The following is a 24191-nucleotide window of genomic DNA, read 5'->3' as shown; positions in this document are numbered from 1 at the left end:
TCCCCTTTCAGGACTCCAATTATACATCTATTAGGACCTTTCAAGTTGCCTCACAGCTCATCAATACTGTGTTGTTTATTTGTTTTAATATTCTTATGTATTTGTGTTTCATTTTGGATAATTTCTATCATTATTCTTTAGAGTTCACTAAATCTTTTTTTCTCTAATGTCTCATCAATTTGTATATTCATTATATTTTTCACTGAGACTTTTTTTAACCTCTAAGAGTTCAGTTTTGGTTTTTATTAAACTTTCATGTCTCATTAGCTTTTTGAACATATATTAAACAGTTGTAATACATTTTAAAACATTCTTGTCTGTTTTTCTAATACCAATGTTTGCTTTTTCTAATATTTCTCTTCTTTTTAAAAACATCTTTCTAACATCTATGTTACCCATCTAATATCTGGGTAGGTTTTGAATAATGTTTTTTTCATTATCTATCATATTTTTCATTTCTTTCCATGCACACTATATATATATATTTTTTGAGACAAAGTGTTACTCTGTGGCCCAGGCTGGAGTGCAGTGGCACGATCTTGGCTCACTGCAACCTCCACCTCCTGGTTTCAAGCGATTCTCCTGCTTCAGCCTCCCAAGTAGCTGGGATTACAGGCATGCACCACCACGCCTGGCTAATTTTCAATAAAAAGTAATTTTATTGGATATTAGACACTATGAATTTTTCTTACTTGTATGTTATATTTTTGTATTTTTATAAATTTTCTTTTTTTAAAAAATAAGTTTTGTATATTTAAGGTATACAACATGATGTTATGGGATATATATAAATAGTAAAAGGGTTACTATAGTGAAACAGATTAACATTCATCATTTCACATAGTTATCTATTTTATTTTGTTTGTTTTTGTGGCAGGAACAGCTAAAATCTACTCCTTTAGCATTATCCCATATACAGGACAATTTTACTACCTATAGTCTTCATGGTATACACTAGACCTCTAGACTTATTCATCTACATATCTGCTACTTTGTATCCTCTGACCTGCATCTCCTTGATTGTCGCCCCTGCAGCCTTTTATTTGGTGTCTATTTCTTTATATTTGATTTTGTAAAATTTCACATATAAGTGAAAACATGCAATATTTTTCTTCCTATGTCTTGTTTATTTCACTCAGCATAAATATTCTTATGCTTTTTTCTGGGACACGGTTAATTTACTTGCAAACAGTTTAATCCTTTTGCTTCTTGCAGTTAAGATGCAGGAAGAGCTCCTTCTAGGACTTATTATTACCCATAACTGAGCTAGGACTCTGTTCAATGCCTGTGTGTCTTGTGGTTTTCCAGCCTGTGTGAACTTGACATGTTTTCTTTTCCTAGCCTCAGGCAGTTTTACCTCAGGCATTTATGGCTTCTATTTGGCTGAATATTTGTGGGGATTCTTTGCAGATCTTGGGAATTTCTTTCAGTTCTGCTGTATCTTCCCTGGTACTTTGTTCTGCATGTACTCTATCTGCTTTGGTTTCTCTGGAATTGCAGTTCTGTCTTCTCAATGCAGGGAGTCCACAACTCTCTGCTTAGATTTATCCTTGTACTGTGGCCTGGAATCTTTCTCAAGGCAGTAAGCTGGTATAGTCTTAAAAGTCCTCTCAGCAGTGAGCCATGATTGTGTCACTGCTCTCCAGTCTGGGTGACAGAGTGAGACCTTGTCTCAAAAAAAAAATAAAAAATAAAAAGACTTGTTTTTATTTCTCAGGGATCACTGTCTTTCATTGTCTGATGTCCAGTTTTGCGTATTTTTACTTGTTTTAGGCTGGAGAGTTAATTCATTTCCTTTTGCTTAATCTTTTCTGAATGTGAAAATCTCTTTGGAATTCTCCCTTAATCTGTGTGTTTCATGTCTTCTAAATTCTTGTAAGGAAGTCATATTAGGAAATTATCTTGACTTGGGAATCAGATAACTTGGATTCTGGTATATTATCAACTCCTTTTTATAAACAGTTGTGTACTGCTTCATGCATTTTTATAAAACTATCATACCATACCCCTGTAGCCAGCACTTAAATGAAGAAACAGTGCATTACTCTTCTGTCAGTGTGGGCTTCCCCGAGGCTAAGATTAGAGCATAAGTTATTTGGAAGGTAATTCTAGCCAAGCATCAGTAGGAGAATGGGGAACTGAGACAGAAGGAAAGGGAGCCAATACTGGTTGGATTATATCAGCAGGTATTGCTGGGGTCATCTATTCTAATGAAATTAGAAATTTTGCTAAGTTCTCTTTTGGAAGTTCATTTAGATCCAGTTTTAACAGAGATAGGAAAACTGAACAGTTAATATTCACTTTATAATTGTGCACTTATTTATGAATTGTTTGTTTATTTAATGAATATTTTATTATGGATTTTGACAGACTTTGTGTCAGTACTATGTTTGATGTCTGGCTTACAAAGAAAAAGATATAGTACCTCCCTGGTCCAATGGGAGATACACTGAATTAATATGAAGAGACTATCTATACAGGCTATGGAGGCTATGCGAGAACAGATTACTCTGTAGAAAAATTGGCAACATAGTACATCAAATATATATTTAAAAAAGAAAAAAAAACTGACAACGGACTTGAAAGACATTTCAATTAGATGATATACGAATGGTCAATAAAGAAACTAACAACTTTTCGACCTATTGTATTAGTTTCTTGGGCAGGAATGTAGCAAATAATAAAGGTTATCTATGACTTTGAGGTGCTTGCCGGATGGTGGGTGGAGATGCTGCTGTGAAGGTGGACATGAAGATCAGCAGAGAAGTTTGAACTGGAGTTACGGATTTCAGAATGATCCCCATGTGTGTATGGGAAGGTTAAATTCCAGATCTGTAGGGAGACTACATAAAAATGTAAAGAAGGTTGGGGAAAAAAAAACTACCTCAAGCACTAATCCTGAAGGAGTAGAATTAAGTAAAGGCAACTTCTCAAGAACTTATTTTAAAGATTTTTTTTTACCTAATTTGTAGGGCTTAGAGATTCACCTTAACCCAACTATTAAAGAAAAAATACAGTCCAGCAGTAACATACTGTTTCTTCCTATTTTGTAAGAGCTACTCTATCACATCTTCCAGGACACCTCGTTTGGCTCCTCCAAGCTTAATTGAATTCTCCTTCCCAGAAATTCCCTAGCATTTTGTATCTACCTCTCTTACTATCTGTCTCTTGCAGCTATACTGTGTTATACTGCAACTATACTATAGTCAGCAACACATATGCCTTAAGTTCCCTTCTAGATGATCATTTCTCCAGTGCAAATGTTACAGCCACCATACACTTTGGTTAGGAACTTACATATCGCTGGCTCTATCTGGTAATTTAGGTAATTTTGACTATTTAAATGCCTTAAGGTTTCTTTATAGCTACAAATGGATGGCCAGTATTTCCAAGATCGTACTGATTTTACTCTAGAATCTATTTTTTAGCAGGAAAGCATTGCAATCACTGCTAGATTACCTACCACCGTCCCCTCCCCTAGTCAGTTTCCTAAATACTTACAGAGTCCCTGAAGTTAATTTCTCCTCATGGTAGTCTATTTACTGTGAATATGTAAGAGAATATGATGCCTGTTTTCGTAGTAGTCTACTTGAAATGAATCTTAATTATTTCATGCATACTTCATTGCTTGGCCCTAAGTACCCATAGAATATTCTTATACATATTCTAAAAGGTGGCAGATGTCAGCAAATCTGTCACAAGTGTATTTTACCAACTTGAATATACTACTGTTCTTCCCTGGGAAATCCATATCTATTCCAAAGCTGCAACTTATGTGTTTATGTTCAGAGATCAGTCTGTTAATTTGCAAACCTCTTGGTTAGTTTCTTCAAGTTCTAGTCTTGATTCTTATTTACTGAACATATTCTTGAAAAGACCATTGTAAATAATGCATAATAGTTTATTTTAATTAGAACCTTTACTTAAAGCTAGCCACGTGTGAGAAAACATTAATACCATCTGCCCCAGTGTTGATGGCTTCCAGAAGAACAGCTGGGCTGTAAGAACTTGAATTCAGCTAGACAGTGCCTAGGTCTGATTTTATCAAGCAGTTGCAAGATGGACACTCACTTCATCAGACATTCTGTTACTTCTCTGCCTGTAAGAAATCTGAAAGAGCCCCTCCAGATCTTTGAAGCCTAAAGAGTTCACATACCCAGGTCAAACAAATGGAAATATTTCATGAATTTTCCTGAAATACTTGCATATATATTAGTTTGTTTTGTGTATTTGTGTGCTGGAAGAAAAAAAGTATTCTCTTACACCTGATTACATATGGAACAAGAGTAATTGTTCATTTTGTATAATAAATATAAAATGCATAGGTAAATCAAACATGTGCTTATTAAAAATTTTAGGAGAAAAAATTTTAAAGACTGTATTTTTCACTGTAATGATCCCAAATATATACTTTTTCTATAGCAATAACTGTTAAACACATCCAATCTATCTGCCTTGTTTTTAATAAATAGTATTTGGAAATAGTGATGATTTTTAAAGGCATTATAAAAGATAAAAAATAAAAAGATGCACAAAAAAGAAACATCATCTAGTTGGTATTTGACAAACTTAAAACAAAAACCTGCTCTTCTTGAATAATATTCATGATTATGTAGAATGTCAAGACTGGAAAGTAAACATAAATGATGATTCCATACTCATGTATATTTAAGATGAACTTTTGAGAGAGGCAGAGAGAATTACAGCATATTGTCTGTCCTACTAGAAACAATATTAGTATTATATACGTGACTTAAAAAATAAAAAAAAGAAACAAGATGTGTTTGTAACTTCAGATTCATTCATTCACATTTGTTGAATGTTTATTAAGTACCAGAAAAATGGAGGGGGGGTCTTTTCATATATTTTAGTATAAGTTAATGTTTATGCTGTATAAAAAGGGAATCTAAAGTTCAGAGAGATTAGAAAATTTATTCAAATCCATGGATAATTTAGCTTATATTTAGGAGCATCTTACTTCAATGCCTGTGCGTTGTCAAAATTAATCTCATTTATTGCTTATCAGTCTTTGAGGTGGGCTTTCAGTGAGGAAAGTGAGTCAGGAATATTAAATGACTTGCTCACATTCACACAACTAATTTGTGACTCTGGGTGAAATTGGTAGCAAAACCTTTTCCCCTTCTGTAGGAGAATCTGACAATTAATTTCCTAGCTCTGCAACTCTGGAAATCCATATAAAGTGGTTTTTAATCAACTAGATTATATAGGCCTCACTACTTAGATAAAACTGAAGGGCTGTGCATGGTGGCTCATGCCTGTAATCCCAGCACTTTGTAATACCTGAGGCAGGCGGATCATGCGGTCAAGAGATTGAGACTATCCTGGCCAACACGGTGAAACCCCGTCTCTACTAAAATACAAAAATTAGCTGGGTGTGGTGGCGTGCGCCTGTTGTCCCAGCTATTTGGGAGGCTGAGGCAGGAGAATCGCTTGAACCCGGGAGGTGAAGGTTGCAGTGAGCCGAGATCACTCTACTGCACTCCAGCCTGATGACAGAGCGAGACTTTGTCTCAAAACAAAAAACAAAAACAAAAACAAAAACCAAAAAAACTGATCCCTGATTGGTAAACTGCCTCTGGCCTGGAGGAACTGTAAATGAACTAGAAATACCTGATGGGGGGGTTTATGCTTTGGGCTTGCCTGAGTGTGTTGCAAGAGATGTTGGCTCTTTTAGGACATGTGGCTTCTTCCTAAGCCAGACACAGCAACACCAATAGCTACTCTCTGAGGCTTTGGCTTCTTGTACTGGGGCGGTCACCTGAGAGGATAACTCCTGGAGTGCTCTATGAGCTGCTTTGTGGACCACTGCCAGCACTCTCACTGTAAGAAGCAGCTGATGCCGCCCTGCTGGTGAGCTGCGGTTCTTGTCCTCCAGACTGATGGCAAAGGCTGCCTGCAGTTGTCCTATGAGTGTGAATGTTTAGTTGAAGTCAAGAGACTCCTTGACGGGGATTGCAGAGTGATGAAGATGGAATTTAAAATGAACCTCTGTCATCAAGTGCTTTTTCTGCTATATCAAAGCTGGTTTATCTTGCAGTGCTTCATTTTACCTTAGAAACTCAGAGCTTCATACCTTTACCGTAATTACCATTCAATTCCATCCCAGCCTTATGTCTGCTCAGGCTATGACAGGATGCTTTATCAGCATCTCTAGCATTGATGCATAGCTGCCCAACATTCCCCTTTATCTTTAATCCAAGTGTTTTCCTGTAAATTTAAAGAATATATATTCATTTTGATCATTTGGGAGATGATGTGGTAGGTAGAGTGGTGGTACCAGTCTTTGTTTTTTTACCTTTTGACCATTTGAAGAAAGAGATTTTATTAATTGTTGTTTCCCTTTTCCTTCTCTTTCTTACATGTTTTTCCAGGCAGCCTCCTGTCAGTGAGTCCCATTGGAGAACGTTGCTCCAGGACATGTTAACTATGCAGCAGAATGTGTACACATGTCTAGATGCTGATGCCTGCTATGAGGTAACTCTAGAACCGTACATGATTTTTAAAAATTTAACAGTTTTGATGGTTATGGTTTATTGGATGCAAGAATGATGACCATAAGCTACACTGGAAGTAATACTATTTAATAATAGCTAGTAACTGACTAGTGCTTTATAGGTTGAACACTTTTTACTTAACCCCCGTCTCCCTTGTCTTTTTTCATTGCAACGCTGTCTGTTCAGTGGGTTAATCATCAGCTAGAAAATATGAATCGTACTTGACTTTTCTCACATCCATAGTTTTGGTGGTCACTAAAACTTACCTAATACATTTTTCAAATCTGTCCTGTTTTCCTCTCTGCTGAGCTGCAGCAATCCCCCTACTTGTTTCCCTACTTCCATCTTTCTGGTTTACACTGATAAAGATTATTTTTCTAAAACAAATCTTTCCATGACACACCCCTTCTAAAAATCTGTCGTCGTTCCATATCAATAATCAAAAAGTAGCTCTACTCCTTAGCATGACATGGAAAGCTGCAGAGGATGCCAACCCCCTTACCCCTTCCACTTTTGTCACTGTCAGCCGTGTGCCTTATGTTGCAGTAGCACCGTCAAGCCTGTCATCAGTTTCTCCATCCACTATGCTGTTTCATGTTCTGTCACTTTGCATACTTTGTTTTCTTGGCCTGCAGTCTATTCTTCTTTCTTTTACTTAGAAAACTCCTAATAAAGTTCACAACTCAGCTCACTAACTATGTTCTCTAGGATTCCTTCCTTTGTCCTTCCACATAAATGGCTTGCACTATAGACTATCTTTAAAATATAGTTATTTGTTTGTTTGTGCATTTCTTTTATTTGGTCATCAGCTCCTAGACAGGCATTACTATATCATGTGCATTCTCATATCCCCTAGTACGTATTATTACATATGGAATATAAAGGATATATAAGAAATGGTTGTCAGCTGACTGGGAGTATAATCCAGGGGCATTTACTCATTAATTTGGAAGAGATATATACATGTGTGTGTCCAATTACCAAGTCAGAGGCAGATTACCAGTATATCTATTTACATTTTATGTGTGTAAAATCTCCAAGTCAGAGGCGGTTTACCAATATATGTATTTCGTTTGTATGGAAAAAAATAACCTAACTCATTTTTAATAAGACACAGTCTAAAACAAGTTTTTTAATTTGAACTTTCTTGTTAAATAAGCCAGACTCAAAATCACAAAGAGTATTTCTTGTGTCGCTTTGCTCTGATATCACAAAACATGACCCATTGATGAAATCAGATTGTAAAAATAGGCCTCTGCGTTGTGAAATGGTTTAGTTTTTAAATTCAGGGTGATTTTAACAAAAGAGTGCTAATGTAGACTATTGAGAAATAAATGGTTTTATATTTGAATTTCAAGTTTTTAAATGCATGAATAACTGTAATGTTTATCTTGATGATTACAGTCTCTGACCACATGTAACTGCTAGTGTCTTCCCCTTTTGCATCTAAAGCAAAACCTTTCTGAAACCAACTTCATCAGAAAATAATTTGTATGCACATGAGATCTCAAACCCAACTGTTACTAGTATGTTTGAGGTAGTGTTTTTACATTGTAGTGGCATTATTTTGATACATTCTTATTTCTGATTCTGATTGCAAAATTGGCAGTAAGTATATTACATTTGAATTCGTTTGTGTGGAGTAATCTATCAAAACAACTCATCATATTACATTTAAAAAATATTTTAACACCTTTTTACAAGGTTTGATATTTTAGTTACTTTTGTCCTTGGGTCTGTCTTGTTGAGAAAACATTTAAAAGCATATTATAGCAGTTTTGAAAACACAGTTTTGAAAAGGTTCTAGGAGATGGCAATATAGATTTGACAAACTTAAAATTTTAAATATAATTTAAAATATGCTATGTTGTCTTAGTGACTTGGTTGTTAAGATTTTGCTGTCCTTGGAAAATAATTTGAAACTTCAGTGGCATCATTTTGAAAATGTTAGATGAAGATTTATATATAGCTTATAGAACAGAAATCTATGTTGTTCATTTTAGCAAACACTTTCAAGTTTTAGGATGAATATATTTTTCAGTATTGGACATTGACTCTTTATGGCTTACTTGAGTAGACCAAAGAAATATGGAGAAACTATCACATATAAGTCATTTGGATTAGACTTATTGTAAGCCATTTTTATCTGTCAGATATAAGTGATTAGGGTTGCTCTTTAATAGTTTGCTTTCTGTCACAGTATCTATTTTATGGTGGATCCCTCTTAGATATAGTGTTTTTATCTTTATCAGACATCTTAGCAAAGACCTGTCTAAAAATGCCTTCTGCAGGAAGCCTAGACACAAAGAAGTGAAAATAAGGGCCTCCTATGAAGATCGGATGATCTTCTTAATTATATTGAAACTGCTTCTCCATTAAATGTTATTGTTTTAAAATCTCTTATTTCTGTGCTATCCTCATCCAACTGTAGCATGACAGGGAAGTGCATTTTTGGGGAAGTTCTTTTATTAATTATATATAACATCATTAGTATATGTTTAAAAGGATTGCTTTGTTTATATAAACAATCTCAATTATGAATTAATTTTATGTTAATTGTTGTTAGTTGCCTAGTAGAGTACAATGATATTTTTATGAATACATTGAGTGTCTCTTGTTTTATTTAAAAAATTTTTAATATGCAAGTTATTAAACCCAACATTGTAGTATATTGTAATTTTGATAACTGGTTATAAGTATAGCATTTATGGCATCGCTATTTAGTTCATAAGACTGAATTCAGATGCTTTAAGCAAGTATGAATTATATGTATCATAGTCAAATATTTATCTTGTAAGAAATTAAAATGGGGCTGGGTGCAGTGGCTCATGCTTTTAATCCCAGCACTTTGGGAAGCCAAGGTGAAAGGACTGCTTGAAATCAAGAGTTTGAGACCAGCCTGGGCAACCTAGCAAGAAGCCATATCAAAAATGAAAATTAAAATTAGAAAAAAAAAATAGAAATGGTTAAAAATAGTTTTAAGCAAAATGGGCCCTGTTGAGAGTGGGACAGTATGTCTAATAAATCCTGATTTTAATGAATATCAACTTCAGATGCTTGACCCAAGTATATTGTGATACATTAAAATATTATGCTTAATTTTGGTTTAGTCAATGAAATTATTCTTTCTTCTTTCTAAAGGATTGACTTTTTTTAATTGAGGGGGAATTCACCTAATGTAAAATTAACCATTTTAAAGTATACAATTAATTGTCATTTAGTACATTTTCAGTGTTGTGCAGCCACCACCTCTAGGATGGATGTGTTTTTAATTTCTTTCATTTGGATTTCAGAGCCTTCATTTCATTGAGAACTGAATCTTCCCTCTTTATTACTAATTCCAGTTTCTTCTTTTTTCCAGATATTTACGGAAAGCCTTCTGTGCTCTAGTAGCCTTGAAAACATCCACCTGGCTGGGCAGATGATGCACTGCAGTGCTTGTTCAGCAAATCCTCCAGCCGGTATAGCCCATAAAGGGAAACCCCACTACAGGGTCAGTTACGAAAAGAGTATTGACCTGGTTCTGGCTGCCAGCAGAGAGTACTTCAATTCTTCTACCAACCTTACAGATAGCTGCATGGATCTAGCCAGGTAGAATAACTCCATATTCTTCCATAGATGGAGGGGGAATGCCAGAATGTACAAACTGCATTGTTATTCTTTCCTTTACAAAATACATTATCACAGGAACAGATTGACTACTCTATATGAGGCACAGTAATTTTTTGCTTGAATATAACAAGAAAACTATGTAATGAATGTCCATCAGCTTCTTAAACCTTTGTCTCCAGCGTGCTTTCCTGTGTTCATTTTTGCTGATTATTTGTAAGGCTGTATTTCTCTTCTGTTGGAAGAGATTCATGTGATAACCTATAAATTCAAGTTGTGAAAATTTTCAGCATGCGTAAGTTGTGTCTGTCTTGTTCACATAGCTTTCACTTTGTTTAGAGACAAGGGACCTAAATGCCAGGGGATAAGTCTTAAAAAAAAAGAGAGAGAGAGAGAAGGGACCCGATTAAATGATAAACCTCAGAAGTTGCTTCCTGGCTGAAATTAGACTATAAATTCAGTTCCTCTCTTGTCACCATTGTACTTCTATTTTAGCCCACCCCTCTTGTTTAACAGTGGAAAGGTGTGTTCGTGACCTGAGTTCTTATAAGTAGGTATACACAATTGCAGTGATTTTCTTTTAGAAGAATTTATTTAGGATTTAAGGTGCTTTTTATAAAGTTAGTTTTTTATAAAATTAAAAGAGCCTAATAAATATTGATCAAGGAACAAAACATGTATCACTTTTGTATTAATTAATCTTAAAAGCTTAAAAAAGATCATTTTACTTGTTCAACATTTCAGAAAAGTGGTTTATAGACCATCCCCAACTTAAGATGGTTCAACTTCCAAGTTTTCAACTTTACGATAGTGTAAAGTGATGTGCATTCAATAGAAACGGTACTTCGAGTACCCATACAACCATTGAGTTTTTCACTTTCAGTTCAGTATTCAGTAAATTACCTGAGAAATTCAACTTTCATATAAAATAGCCTTTGTGTTAGATGATTAAAAGCCTGGCCAGACTATAGGCTAATGAAAGTGTTCTGAGCACTTTTAAGGTAGGCTAAACTGAGCTGTGATGTTTGTTAGGTGTATTAAATGCATTTTCAATTTGTGATATTTTCAGCTTGCCATGGATTTATTCAGACATAACCCCATTATAAGTCGAGGCACATTCTCAATTGTATTATGTCCTCTCTCCCCTGCCTTCTGACTGATACGCTGCTGTTCATGCCACTAGCCATTTTTCAACTCTCTTTTGCAGTGTCTAGTTTCTCTAATATGTATTTCTCTTTCCATTTGTACCCTGGACACCTGAGTCTGTTTTGTTTCTCTTTGTCTGAGATCCCCTTTCTAGACCCTGCTCTACTTTTCTTACTCAGAGCTCAGATCCTCATTCATTTCTAGAGACATACTTTTTCATTTATTTTTCCTCCTCAAGGCAATTGACAATTTTTCTGAGCACCTGAGTTTGTAATGTAACTTCTGAGTTTTTGTTTCTTGATCAAATAAACTGAAGAAAGGTAGAATCTCTTTGGTATAAGGTGGCTGTGGTTTCTGGCAAATTATTTACTTACTTGTTATTCTTACTGTGTGATTTTCCAACACTGTGCATCCTAAGTTTATCCTGTTTTCTCAGATTTTCTGGTTAACAATCTATAAGATATTCTACATTTTATTTGATGGGAATTATCCACTCACCATTTAAATAAAATAATGAGATTTTTGAGCCTAATCATTTGCCCACTATTTTGCACATATACCTGTATATAGTTTTACAAAAATGAGATAATACTATATATTTCTTTTTGTTACACGCTTTTTTCAGTTGTTTAGTAAGCTAGTATATACAGATATGCAGCATTTTCATATGCTTTACAGCATTGTGTCTAGTGGTTGTGCTAGATTTGCTCAGTTCTTTTCTGACTGCATTTAATATGCCTTTTCATTGTCTGAGAAGCAGCAGAGTGTAAGAGGTTAAGAACACAGTTTCTAGTGGCAGATGTCTGTGTACAGATCCATGTTTGTCCAGCTAACAGCTGTGTGACCCTGGGCCAGTCATCAGGGCCTCAGATTCTTCACCTGTAAAATGCGGATAATAGTAGGATTATGTCATAGGACTATTGTAATATTAACTGAGTAGGCAAAGTGATTAGACCTGTGCCTGTTCTAAATAGATAATGCAAAGTGGAACTGCTGAATCGAAGGGTAAGCACATACAAAATTTTGATGTATGTTATCAAATGGTACCAGTTTATTTTCCATTAATAAGGCACTAAAGGGCTTCTTCTCTAAATTAATTTTCCATCTTTCCAGGGTTTATCTATTGAACAGCTTCATTTGTACTTTTTCTTTTGAAACATATTTCTAGCCTTTACTTATCTTTCTTTTGGAATGTTCATCTTTTTACTATTGATTCTCAGGGGCTCATTTTGGGACCTAAGGGACATTTCTGCTATGCCTATCTCAAATATTTTACTACATTGCCAAGTTTTATTATATATGATTTATCTTTCCAATTGCTCTTCAGAATTTTTTAATTGTGATTGTTTTACAGTTTCTGTCTTTTCTGTCATTTTTTGAAAGACTTTTAATTCCCAAGACTATTAAGATAATTTTTCATAATTTTTAGTGCTTTGATAGGTTTAATTTTTATATTTCAGTTTTACCTTTATGTGGAATTCATTTTGATACTTTGATTGTGGTAGCAGTTGAAACACCTTCATTTTACAAACATGCCATATGTGTATAATGTGGCACCCCACTGATTGCAACCTGTGAGCCTGAGTGTATTTCAGTGTTTACAGTTATATTGAATGTAGAAAATAACCCATACATTCTTACTGATTAAAGTATTATTTATTAATTGAGGAAGCAATAAATATCTAAACAATACAAAAAGGATATATTGGAGAGATTAATTTTCCCCCAGAAGACTAATAGTTATTTCAGACCTAGCAAAGCTTAAAGGTAACTCCTCCCCCTAGTTCCCCCATTTCCCCCCACCAGTAATATCTTATCTCAGAAGGAATTATGTTTTCACAAACCATGTTATTGAACTTGACAAAGTTGTTTAAAGCAGTTAGTGCTTTCTTTTCTCCTAAGGGATTCTATTTTTATTTAAAATGACGAAAATAGCAAATAGAATAGCCTTTGAAACTGGGAATTGCATTTGATCTCAATCTTTTTGGCAGGTGTTTCCCAGAGATCATTTAAAAAGCTGGTCCTTCTATATTTCTCCTTCATTGCGTCTCTTTCTCTCCCACAAGGACACACCTTAATTTCACAAACATGCCCTATATGTATAATGTGGTACCAAACTGATTGTGACCTGTGAACCTGGATGTATTTTAATGTTCACAGTTATATTGAATACAGAAACTAGCCCATACATTCTTATTGATTAAAGAGTTATTTACAAACTCTTTAAAAATAAATTGTCGAGGAAGCAATAGATATCCAAACAATACAAAAAGGATGTATGTATTGACCATAAGTCTGCCTCCTCATTCTAGTTCCCCTAATTTTGTCCTTAAGTAATTTTTAAATATTGGTTACTTATATATCCTTCCAAAACATTTTATTAAATGTTACCTCTTCTTTCTTAAATCATGAATAAGTTCTTACTATTATGTATACCTTTCTGTGCCTTATTTTATTTTTCACTTATATTCTGTATTGAAGGTTTTTTCATTTGAATATAGACAGGTCAGTTTTATTCCTTTTTGATGGTTGTAGAACATTTTGTTGTTTTACTTTTATATAATTTATTTAAATTTTTCCTGATTTGGTATGCTTTCTTTCATTTTTAAAAACAATCTGGTAGTGAGCATCCATAATTCGATGTCTTTGAGCATGTATGAGCCTATCTGTAATACACATTTTTGGAATTTATTTGTAATTCCTGGGTCTAGAGTAAAAAATGTAAAAAGGGCATTTACAATTTTGAAACCACAAAGAGGTTATAGACCTTTCACACTTGAATCAACAGTGGATGTGAGTGCTCAGTTGATTTAATCCTCTAGTTTTATAAGAGCAGGCTAGGCTGTGTCTATCACTCAGTCATATGGATGTCATACTGGGGCTTAGATTCCTGCATCTCATGATCTTTGATTCTAGCATTCATGAGCCCCTTACAGCCTGATCTGTCTTTCTAGTCTTATATTCCAGTGTTCCTCTAAACACCTTTAGAGAATGAGTTTATTCATTACATGAAACATTTATTAAGTGAAGTTTCTTTGAATTTAAACAAAAATTTACTTAAAATACTCCATGGGAATCCCACATTCTTAGCTTAGCAAATCACTTTCTCCTATAGTTCATCTCAGAACTGTATATTACCAAGAGATTTCTTCTTTTTGATCAGAAAAATGTTCTCTGTGCAGTTTCCTAAGTCATCTCTTATTCCTTTTGAGAGACCAAATTGTTATCAAATCAAGACATTTCTGTTTTTCCTAAAAGGGAAACTGGAAATTATCTGAATTTTATCCTTTAAAAAATTCCTTGTAATATAATCATTATGTTTGCATTCATCAGTAAAAACAGCACTAAACACAAAGTTCTCATGCTTGCTGCCATGATGGCATTATGTACTGTGAATGTAACTGTAGGCGATTACTTCACTTCTGTGAGCTTCAGTTTTAGCTCCCTTAAAAGGCAGATAGATGATGATATTTGCCTACCTCATGGCTTGCTGTGAGGTTTAAGATAATAGAAGGCATCCAGCAGAATGAATTCCTGGAATGTAGTAGATTTTTGATAAACTTGTGTTGGATCTCATGTTGTTAAATATAGAAAGGTGAACATATGTTGCTTCTTTTTAAAATTTATCTAATTTCTTCTAGGTGTTGCTTACAACTGATAACAGATAGACCCCCTGCCATTCAAGAGGAGCTAGATCTTATCCAAGCTGTTGGATGTCTTGAAGAGTTTGGGGTAAAGATCCTGCCTTTGCAAGGTGAGTTTTCTACTTATTGTTGCATTGTTACTGATCTATATTGCAGTAATTTACTAGTATTCTTTTTAAGTTTTTTATAACTAAAGAGTAGCTTTGGTCATTTAATCCATTAACAGTAGATCCTGTCCTTGACCCATATTTTAAATGAAATCTCAAGTGGAAACCCAAAAGAAAAAAATAAAGCCAACATTTTACCATAAATTTATTTTTTAAAGTTTACGTTTATAACATTTAAAGAAATAACATTAGTAACAGAGCAGTGAGGCTATTGGGTAAAAACAAAAATAGATATTGGGAATTATAGGTGAGAATGTAACAGATTTATATCGGTTTTGGTAAACAATTTATTTCTGTATTTTGTTTCAGTTGCCTAGATTTATGACTAGCTGAAAATAAAAATACTTTTTTTTTTTTTGCTTGATTCAGTATTTTCTTTAAGTCCATCTGTTTTTTTAAAAGAGGGAATAAGAAATTTTTGTTTAGAATTTAATTACTAGAGATATCTTAGTATTACTCAACTTCTTTTATTTGAATATAAAAGTCACCTAGGTATCATCCCAAACAGGCATCCTGTTATGGAGTAACTTGTCTCATCTATTTATGCCGTGAGGACAGTTTGCATCTCGTGGTGTACTGGACTTTACCTGACCTTCCCTGATGAGGGAGATAGATTTGCTGTTGCTTTAAACCCAGGGCCTCAGTGCCCTAAATGAACAGATTGGCTTGTTGTGTTAGCAGTGTGCTTGGCTGGCTTCCTTGTAATCTGTTATCTCTGTTCTTAACTCTGGAAATATTTGAGACTGAGGGTGGTCGAGGGTTAGCTCTTTTACAAGTTCTTTGGTGTCTTTGTCCTGTGTAGTGTTTAGAGTTGGTTGGATTTTAGGGGATATGAGCAGTAGAGACATTCTCATGTTTTCAGTGGGTTTCCAATGTGGCTTTACTAAAAGTTAAAGTTTTGCATCTAAGACAAATTCATTAGGCTGGGTGCAGTGGCTCATGCCTGTAATCCCAGCACTTTGGGATGCTGATGTAGTAGGATCACTTAAGTCCAAAAGCTTGAAATCAGCCTGGGCAACATAGTAAGACCTTGTTTCTACAAAAATTAAACAAATTAGCTCAGTGTAATGGCATGCATATGTAGTCCCAGCTACTCAGGAGGCTAAGATGGGAGGACTGCTTGAGCCCAGGAAGTTGAGGCTGAAGTAAGCCTTGATCATGCCACTGCATTCCAGCCTGGGCAACAGAACTAGACCCTCTCTCAAAAAAAATTATTAGACTCAAAAGTCATAGTATTATTACTTTGAATATTATTATTTGGAAACAATTTGTACATAATTATAACTATCTTGTGGTATATTAAGTAATTTTATTGAATGCAATTGCTAAATCACTAGTAAATTTTATTCATTTGTGTAATTCCTGTAATTTTTGAGCTCAGAACTTCTTAAAATTGTGAAGATTAATTAGGTTTACTTTTTTTAAATCCTTAAATATCAGAAGTCATTAACTACTTCCTCCTCAAATATTTAACTCCAATTTTAGTCAAGGAAGAGTCCAGAGTACAATGAAGCTTTTGCTCTGTTTGTATCTCTTGTTAGGCCAGGCTATTACAGATTTGACTCTGTATGGGTGTCTGTATATCTTTGTGTGTATCTGTCTTTTACCTCCTTATTTAATTCAAACAGATTGGTATAATACAAAATAATTTTCTTACAGTCCACCCAAGCGCTACTGGATTTGGAAATATTACATTGAGCCCTGATTTTCTGTGCTGATAAATTAGCAGTATGTTTGCTGGTAATATGTGTATATCAACTGCTGGGTTTGAATACCTGCAACCAAAAGCAGTGCCCTGCTGTAGCTTCTGAGAATTTTCTGACTGAGGAGTATTTTAAGAAAGACATTTGCTTTCATGTCTTGACAGCTTTCCAGCTTGATATATTGATTTGGGGTTTCCTATTAGAATGACTGTCAGAAAACTTTCTGGATGTGAAGATGGAATGTTGCCTTTGTATACTTTTTGTTGTGTTTATCTCACAGATGCCATTTAGGTTTTAGCTTCTCTTGTATTCATCAGTAATATTAGACAAGGAAAACAACTTGATATTTAGAAATTTATGGTTTAGGTATTTTTATTGTAGTCAGTATACATAGTTCCTTTTGTCCTTTTGCTTTGTTTTGAAGCTTTCTTTGCCTACACTCCAGGAGTTGCTGTTTCTTATCAAGTAATGGCTAGAGGTTCAAACTAAATTATAATCAATGAATTAATTGAAAACAGGAACAGAAATAACATATAAAAATAACTACCTATGTGTATCTTCTATGAAATATTTGTGTATATGTGTATATGTATGCTTTTCTCTTTCTTTTGGCTGTTTATGTAAATTTTTCTTAGTATTTAAATGAGCAGTCTTTGAATATTTCATTTGTTCCACCTGTTCTTTCTGTAATAGGGTAAGTCAGCTTTTCTGACTTACAGCATTGTAGTTAACACTCAGCACGTAGCTACTTCTGCCACTTATTACCGGGTAACTGTGGGCAAGTTTTAACCTTGAAGTTTTCTCATTTACCAAATGGGGATGCCAATAAGAATCTTACAGAATTGCTTATTAGGACTGTCTATACATTTATAGTGCCTGAGATACAGTAAGGGCTGTACAATATCAATGATTATTTTTGATACTTAAAGGTATTTTAAAATAACCTGCCTTCTCATTCTCCCTGCCTCCTTTCTCTTCATTTCCTTTTCCTTTCTTCCTCTCCCTCCTCAGCATCTGTTCCTTCCCGTCCTTCCACCCCTGCCCCACTTGCTTTCATTTAATAAACATAAATTTAGGCACTTACCCTACTCCAGAAACTGAAATTATGAAGGGGACAGGCATTCTATAACTTTACAGGGCTGACACACTGATAATAAGACAGAATTACCCCAGAGTGTCATGTGTGAGTTTAAATTTTGGTGCAGCCACTTTGAGCTGTTTAACCTGTGGCAACAGTATTGTTGAGCTTCACATTTCTCAGATGGGGATAATAATAAAATATTCCTTAGACGGTACTGTAAGTTATATCTGGAGAAACCTTGTATTAGAAGATTCCGTTCTTCATAAGTATTTCTGTGAGTATGTCAGTAGGTAATAATGTAGCTAATTTTTTTGAGGGATTTTTATGTTCCAAATATACTTTATATGTATTCACTAATTCTCAAAGTGCCCTTTGAGGTTGGGCATTGTATTAGTCTGTTTTCACACTGCTATAAAGAAATACCCACGATTGGGTAATTTATGAAGGTAAGAGGTTTAATTGACTCATAGTTCCACATGGCTGAGGAGGCCTCAGGAAACTTACAGTCATGGCAGAAGGCAAATGGGAAGCAAGGATCTTCTTCACATGTCGGTGGGAAAGAGAAGAGTGTATACGAGAATGAGGAAGTGCCACATTCTTAAACCATCAGTCCTAGTAGAACTCACTATCATGAGAACAGCATGGGGGAAACCGCCCCCATGATCCAGTCACCTCCCACCAGGTCTTTCTCTCAGCACCTGGGGATTATAATTCAAGATGAGATTTGGGTGGAGACAGAGCCTAACCGTGTCATTTCACCCCTGCCCCTCCCAAATCTCATGTCCTCACATTTCAAAGTCGTGCCTTCCCTGCAGTCCCCCAAAGTCTTAACTCATGTCAGCATTAACTCAAAAGTTCAAGTCCAAAATCTCATCTGTGACGGGGCAAGTCTCTTCCACCTAGGAGCCTATAAAATCAAAAGCAAATTGGTTACTTCCAAGATATAATGGGGGTACAAGCATTGGGATAAATGCACCCATTCCAAATGGGAGAAATTGGCCAAAACAATGAGGCCACAGGCCTGTGTAAGTCTGAAACCCAGCAGGGTAGTCATTAAATCTTAAAGCTCCAAAATAATCTCCTTTGACTCTATGTCTCACATCCAGGGCACACTGATGCAAAGGGTGGGCTCTTGTGGCTTTGGGCAGCATGGTGACTCATGCCTCTAATTCCAGGACTTTGTTTGACTCCTGCCTATTACATCCTGGCCTACAAAATTCAGATTTGTATAATACTTCCCCAACATCACTAGTAACTTCATATGTTGTAGACCTTTGTTGCCATTCATTCTATGTTTCTGAAATTGGTATTTCACATCTATCGTTTGAGAGGCATTTACTACCCATGGCTTCTAAGATTGTGATGATTCTGTTTTGATATATAGGTAGCTGGTTAGAAAACACTTTTTACATCTGAGACACGTGCATGCGTGCACAAGTGTGTGTGCATGTGTGTGTATGTATACGTGGGTTTTATAGGTTTTTAAAAAATCATTCGAGATATAGTTATTATTTCTACCGGAAAATTAGGTTATCTTTAATTATTAAAAGGTACATACATGCATATCTTTTTCATGTTCATTCATTCAATTTGGAAAGGAATTTTAGGAGTTGAACATTTCCTTCTTGGAAAGATAATAATATCTAGGACTTGTATTTACTTAACTGAGAATTCATATTTTGAAATATAATTAAGCAGGCCCTAAATCAGCAGAAAAAGGGAACTGGTATAGTGATTGTCCAGAGGATCAGAAAATACATAAGTAAATAAAGTAAAAAGTCATTTGAACATGGTAATTGCAGTCTATTAGAATCCTGCTCTTCAAATTTATTTAATGTACTTCAAATATTAGTAGTATGCATTGCTTAGGGCAACAAGAGACAAATAATCAAACTTGAGTGTTCCATTAAATGAAAGTTTAGAGAAAATGATGATCCATTACTATGTGTAGTTTCAGTTCTCCACCTTGATTTTATTGAGCTAGAAAAAGAGTGGTAAGGAAATCTGCTTAGTAGAATTATTGACGCTAGAGTTTTTCTTAGAAGAATACAAGAATTCATCAGCAAAGCCATAAAAGCAGCTATGAAAACTCCAGCTTTTTACATATATGGAATACTGATAATATCTGCTACAAGATTTGTTTTGAAAATCAAATTAGAAACATGTAAAAAGTACCTATCTCGTAATTATCATATGTTACTGAATCTGGAAAAAGCCCCGTAAAATATTAGTGGATATTGAGGAAAAAATCCACATTTTTTTTTATTGTGATAAGACATGGAAAAGTTTGAAGTTACTATATTAGTGAGTTTTTACGATTGTGCTATAGTGAAAAACTCAGAATCTTCATACTGTGTGATAACAGGCTTATTTCTTGCCCACACTCATGTCCACTTTGGTGAGCCGCACGATTGGGTAATTTATGAGACCCGGCATTCTCACCGTAGAGGGGAAAGCTCGGGAGTGGCATTCCATGATGATTCTTGGCAGCTTTCACTCAGAAGTGCATGTATCATTTTCACTCACATTAATTGCCTATAGATGTCACAGGGCCAAGTCTCAGGTTACTGAAGCAGGAATTTGGGATATGAATAGTTGCAGTGGGTAATTGGAAAGAGTAATACAGTCTACAGAAGCTATACTCAGATTGTAGGTATTAGCAATGGTGATTTTGAAGGAAGGAACTGAAGAGTACATTTACTTTATATTTTATGGTAAAGGCTACTCACAGCAGGATTATTGTTGTTGATATATAAATATTCATTTTAAGAGAGTCTGTACTTTAGGAAACACACACTGAAGTATTTAGCAATAAGGAGAAATGTTATTTGCAACTTATTCTCAGATGGTTCAGAAAAAATAAATGTGTATGTATATTTGTGTGTATATATGTGTAACTATGTATATATGCACATGTATAAATACTTTATATATATTTATGTGCATATCTTTGTACATGTATAAGTATTTGTGCATATACATATTTGTGTGTGAATATACAGAGGAAGGAAGCAGGGAGGGTGTGCGTGCATGATTGCACATGGGCATATGTGAAGGTGCAAATCATTAATAATTTGTTGATAATTGGTTAATCTCAGCAAAGAGTATAGAGGATTTCTTTGTACTTTCCTTGCAACCTTTCATAAGTTTAACATTAAATTATAATAAATTCTTCCCCCAAAAAAGCCCTTTCCAGAGAAAAAAACACCACCTCTTCTCTTTATCTCCCCAATCCCTGGCCCCTCTTACCCATGTAGAAGTTTTGAGAGAACACAGGACATATGGAGAACAGTCACAGATTTAGGAAAGGATAAAGGATTGAAGGTGTGAAAACATATAGTGAGCCAGGTTGAATTCTGGTCCCATCACTTTTTCAGTGACCTTTGCCAAAGTATTTAACTTTTCTACATGTCAGTTTCTTGTCTTGAGGATAATAGTACCTGCCTTCTATTAATAAGAGTTGCTGTGTAGGGTTAGTATACATAAAGCACCCCCAATAGTGCGTAAGACATAATTTGTATTCCTTTCATATCAGCTGCTATTATTGTAGTTGTTACAATTATGGGGGACCAGCCTCCCTGGCAGTGCCATGTTTCTTAAAGGCTGCCATCTCTATTGTAAATAAGTACTATTTGTTCCTAAAATATACATGATACCCTTTGTCGAAGTTTTTTTTTTAATATGATTTTCATTTATTCATAGTTTGAATTGATCAGACATGTTTTATTTTTCTAATATTCAGTTTATGTGAGAAAATTGGGCTTATTTTTGGAGGAAGTTTAATAAGTTGGAACAGTAAGCACTTTGAAGACTCCTGCCCTCCAAACTGGGGTGATGAATGGAGATAGCAGATAGATATTTGGGACAAGGAATGCGGCTTAGGGGGTGAGGTGTGAGGGGGCTGGCATAATACTAAGTATATGAAGTTTTTAGAGGCAAATACTATCTTGTTTAAATTTTCCCTAAGTCCTGACATGGTACGTAAAGCAGTGACACAGTTTTTTCTAGTTTTGGATTGACACTTCATTTCCTGTGCTTCAGAAGTTCAGTTATAAAGAAAAGATCAATGTTGTACATTATTTACTCAGAAGCAATAATAATTTTGCTGTTTGTAAAATGTGACTGTTACTTTTACTTAAGTCTCCTTCATCTGAAGCCTTACACAATTTTCATTTTCTTTGGTTGCCTTACATTAGGAAGGTCACTAACACCCTTTTGTGATGTCTAAGTCTTTTTAACGTGTCTGTCTTTTGTAGTGCGATTGTGCCCTGATCGAATCAGTCTCATCGAGGAGTGTATTTCCCAGTCCCCCACCTGCTATAAACAATCCACCAAGCTTCTGGGCCTTGCTGAGCTGCTGAGGGTTGCAGGTAAGTCTTGAGTGCTAAACTGCAGAATTAAGCTTTCTGTGTTATTCTTGACGTCATTATAGGAGAATAGCAGGATATGTATTTAAGGTGTCAGAAGAAAATCTTTTTTATTAGACGGGGTCTCGCTCTGTTGCTCAGGCTGGAGTGCAGTGAAATCCTCCTGCCTCAGCATGTCAGCTAGCTAGGAAGAGCATCTTTGGGCAAGGATTAGTGTTTTCTAGAAAAATTGGCATGTTAGAAAAATGTGCCAATATTGAGCTTATGGGACCATCTGTCCTTTAAGTGAAGACAGGCTTATTCAGGGTGCCTCAAAGTGGTTGTGAGATCAGGAGCAAAAGTCAGTGTTACCATTTATAACCAGAAAGCCTACATATAAAACAAGCCAGCCTTACTAGTTCACCTTCAGTGTCTAAATTCGGTTTTATATGTTTGATCCTGAACAATTTGTCAGAAAACTTTATGCATTTCCTGTTTGGTGGGGTTTTCATATATTTTATCTCATTTAATCATCTCATAAATGATGTTGATTTTGGTATTCTCATTTTGCAAGGGAAGTTAGGGGTGACAGAAGTTACGTCTCTTGCCCAGCAGGGTTAAGTAGCAGGCTTTGGCTTTGGCTTTTAAGGAAAGTCTTTTTGACTCTACATTTCATATTTCCTTAACTACATTGTTCTGCTCACCAGTCTTTTTAATACTTTTTTTTTTATTATAATTTTCTCTGATGCTGATCTCTGCAAGAACAGTTGGTCATTTGGTTGTATAAGCAGTGGTTTGAATTATATTCATCTAAGCCATGTATATATATGTAGCATATTTAATGGACTAAATGTTTTAAAATTCTAATATGTAGTACTCGTAAGGTCTCTAGTTTCAGTAAATCTTATGTGTCATTTATCCTTTTCTAGTCTGTGTGAAGTTATCTTTATCTTAATCAGCATCTTTATCTTTGGACTTGCAGTAGACTGGAAATGTGATGCTAGTGTGACTGGGGCCAGTCATCCATTGTAAGACATCTGGGATGAATGGGGAGAACAGTGGATGTGCAGTCAGAACACTGGTTCAGGTTCTAACTCTGTGCTACACATTTGCTAAGTTACTTTAGTTCCATTTTCTGCATCAGGAAAATAGGAATGATACCCCCTTTCTTTACCCGTGAAGGTATGAGAGACCCAAATGAGTTAATGCATGTGAAAGTGCTCTGTAAACTCTGACGCATTTTATTCATCAGGGAAGAATTCCATAAGGATCCAAGCCACAGAAGCTAACAAAGCAGCTCAGATGTGCCTTCTGCATTTTTATGGCCCTACTAGGATTTGTTTCCTTTTTTTGTCTTTCTGACTTGTTAACATAGTAACAGGAATAACTGTGGTCTTGGCAATCTATGTTAATTTTTAATGAGAAGGGAGAAAGTAATATTTCTCTGCTAGGTACTGTGGATACAAAGTTCTGTTACACATAGCTCCTGCCCTCAGAATTTAGACTCTTTGAGAGCTAGGGAAACATGTAATTATGCTACTGACATAGGATATGATCATAGTGCATAGCTTCCGTAAACAAATATTAGGAGACTCGAAGAAAAGCTATGCTAATTTTTGCCTGGGGAATTAAGAAAGGTATCAGAAAGCAGGTGGCCTTTACCTTATAGAGTATTTTGGTTATCTGTTATGGCTCTGTGAACCACCCAAAACCTGGTGGCTTAAAAAACAACCATTTATTTTTCTCTCTCCAGAAAAGGAGAAAAGAGATTTTCTCAATCTCTTCTGGAGATTGGGTTCAGCTAAGCCAGTCATGGTCTTTTATGAAATTGCATCAAATTGTGACTAGGGATGGACTCATTTCAAAGGCTGCGTTACTCACATGTCTGGGCACTTGGGCTGGGAAGAATTAAATAGCTGGGGGCTGATACAGAACTTTACAGGCATCTCTTCTTTCTGTGATTTCTCCTTGTAGTTTTTC

General features: G+C 35.3%; 1 protein-coding gene across 2 annotated transcripts in view; it reads left to right on the top strand.

Annotated features, from left to right (window-relative positions):
* NBAS (NBAS subunit of NRZ tethering complex) overlaps positions 1 to 24191 on the top strand; it is a 372519-nt gene that overhangs the window by 164314 nt on the left and 184014 nt on the right. For both annotated transcript variants that reach the window (XM_064363868.1, XM_064363867.1), the window contains 4 exons: positions 6393 to 6495; positions 9877 to 10106; positions 14912 to 15024; positions 22122 to 22235. In XM_064363868.1, coding sequence (XP_064219938.1) covers positions 6393 to 6495; positions 9877 to 10106; positions 14912 to 15024; positions 22122 to 22235 — 560 coding nt within the window. The remainder of the gene's footprint in view (positions 1 to 6392; positions 6496 to 9876; positions 10107 to 14911; positions 15025 to 22121; positions 22236 to 24191) is intronic.

This window comes from Aotus nancymaae, unplaced genomic scaffold (genome assembly GCF_030222135.1).
Source record: "Aotus nancymaae isolate 86718 unplaced genomic scaffold, 86718_ANA_hifiasm-v0.15.2.pri h1tg000057l, whole genome shotgun sequence".
NCBI classification, from domain to species: Eukaryota; Metazoa; Chordata; class Mammalia; order Primates; family Aotidae; genus Aotus; species Aotus nancymaae.
Note: the sequence above shows the minus strand (reverse complement) of the source record. Positions and strands in the feature narration are given on the sequence as shown.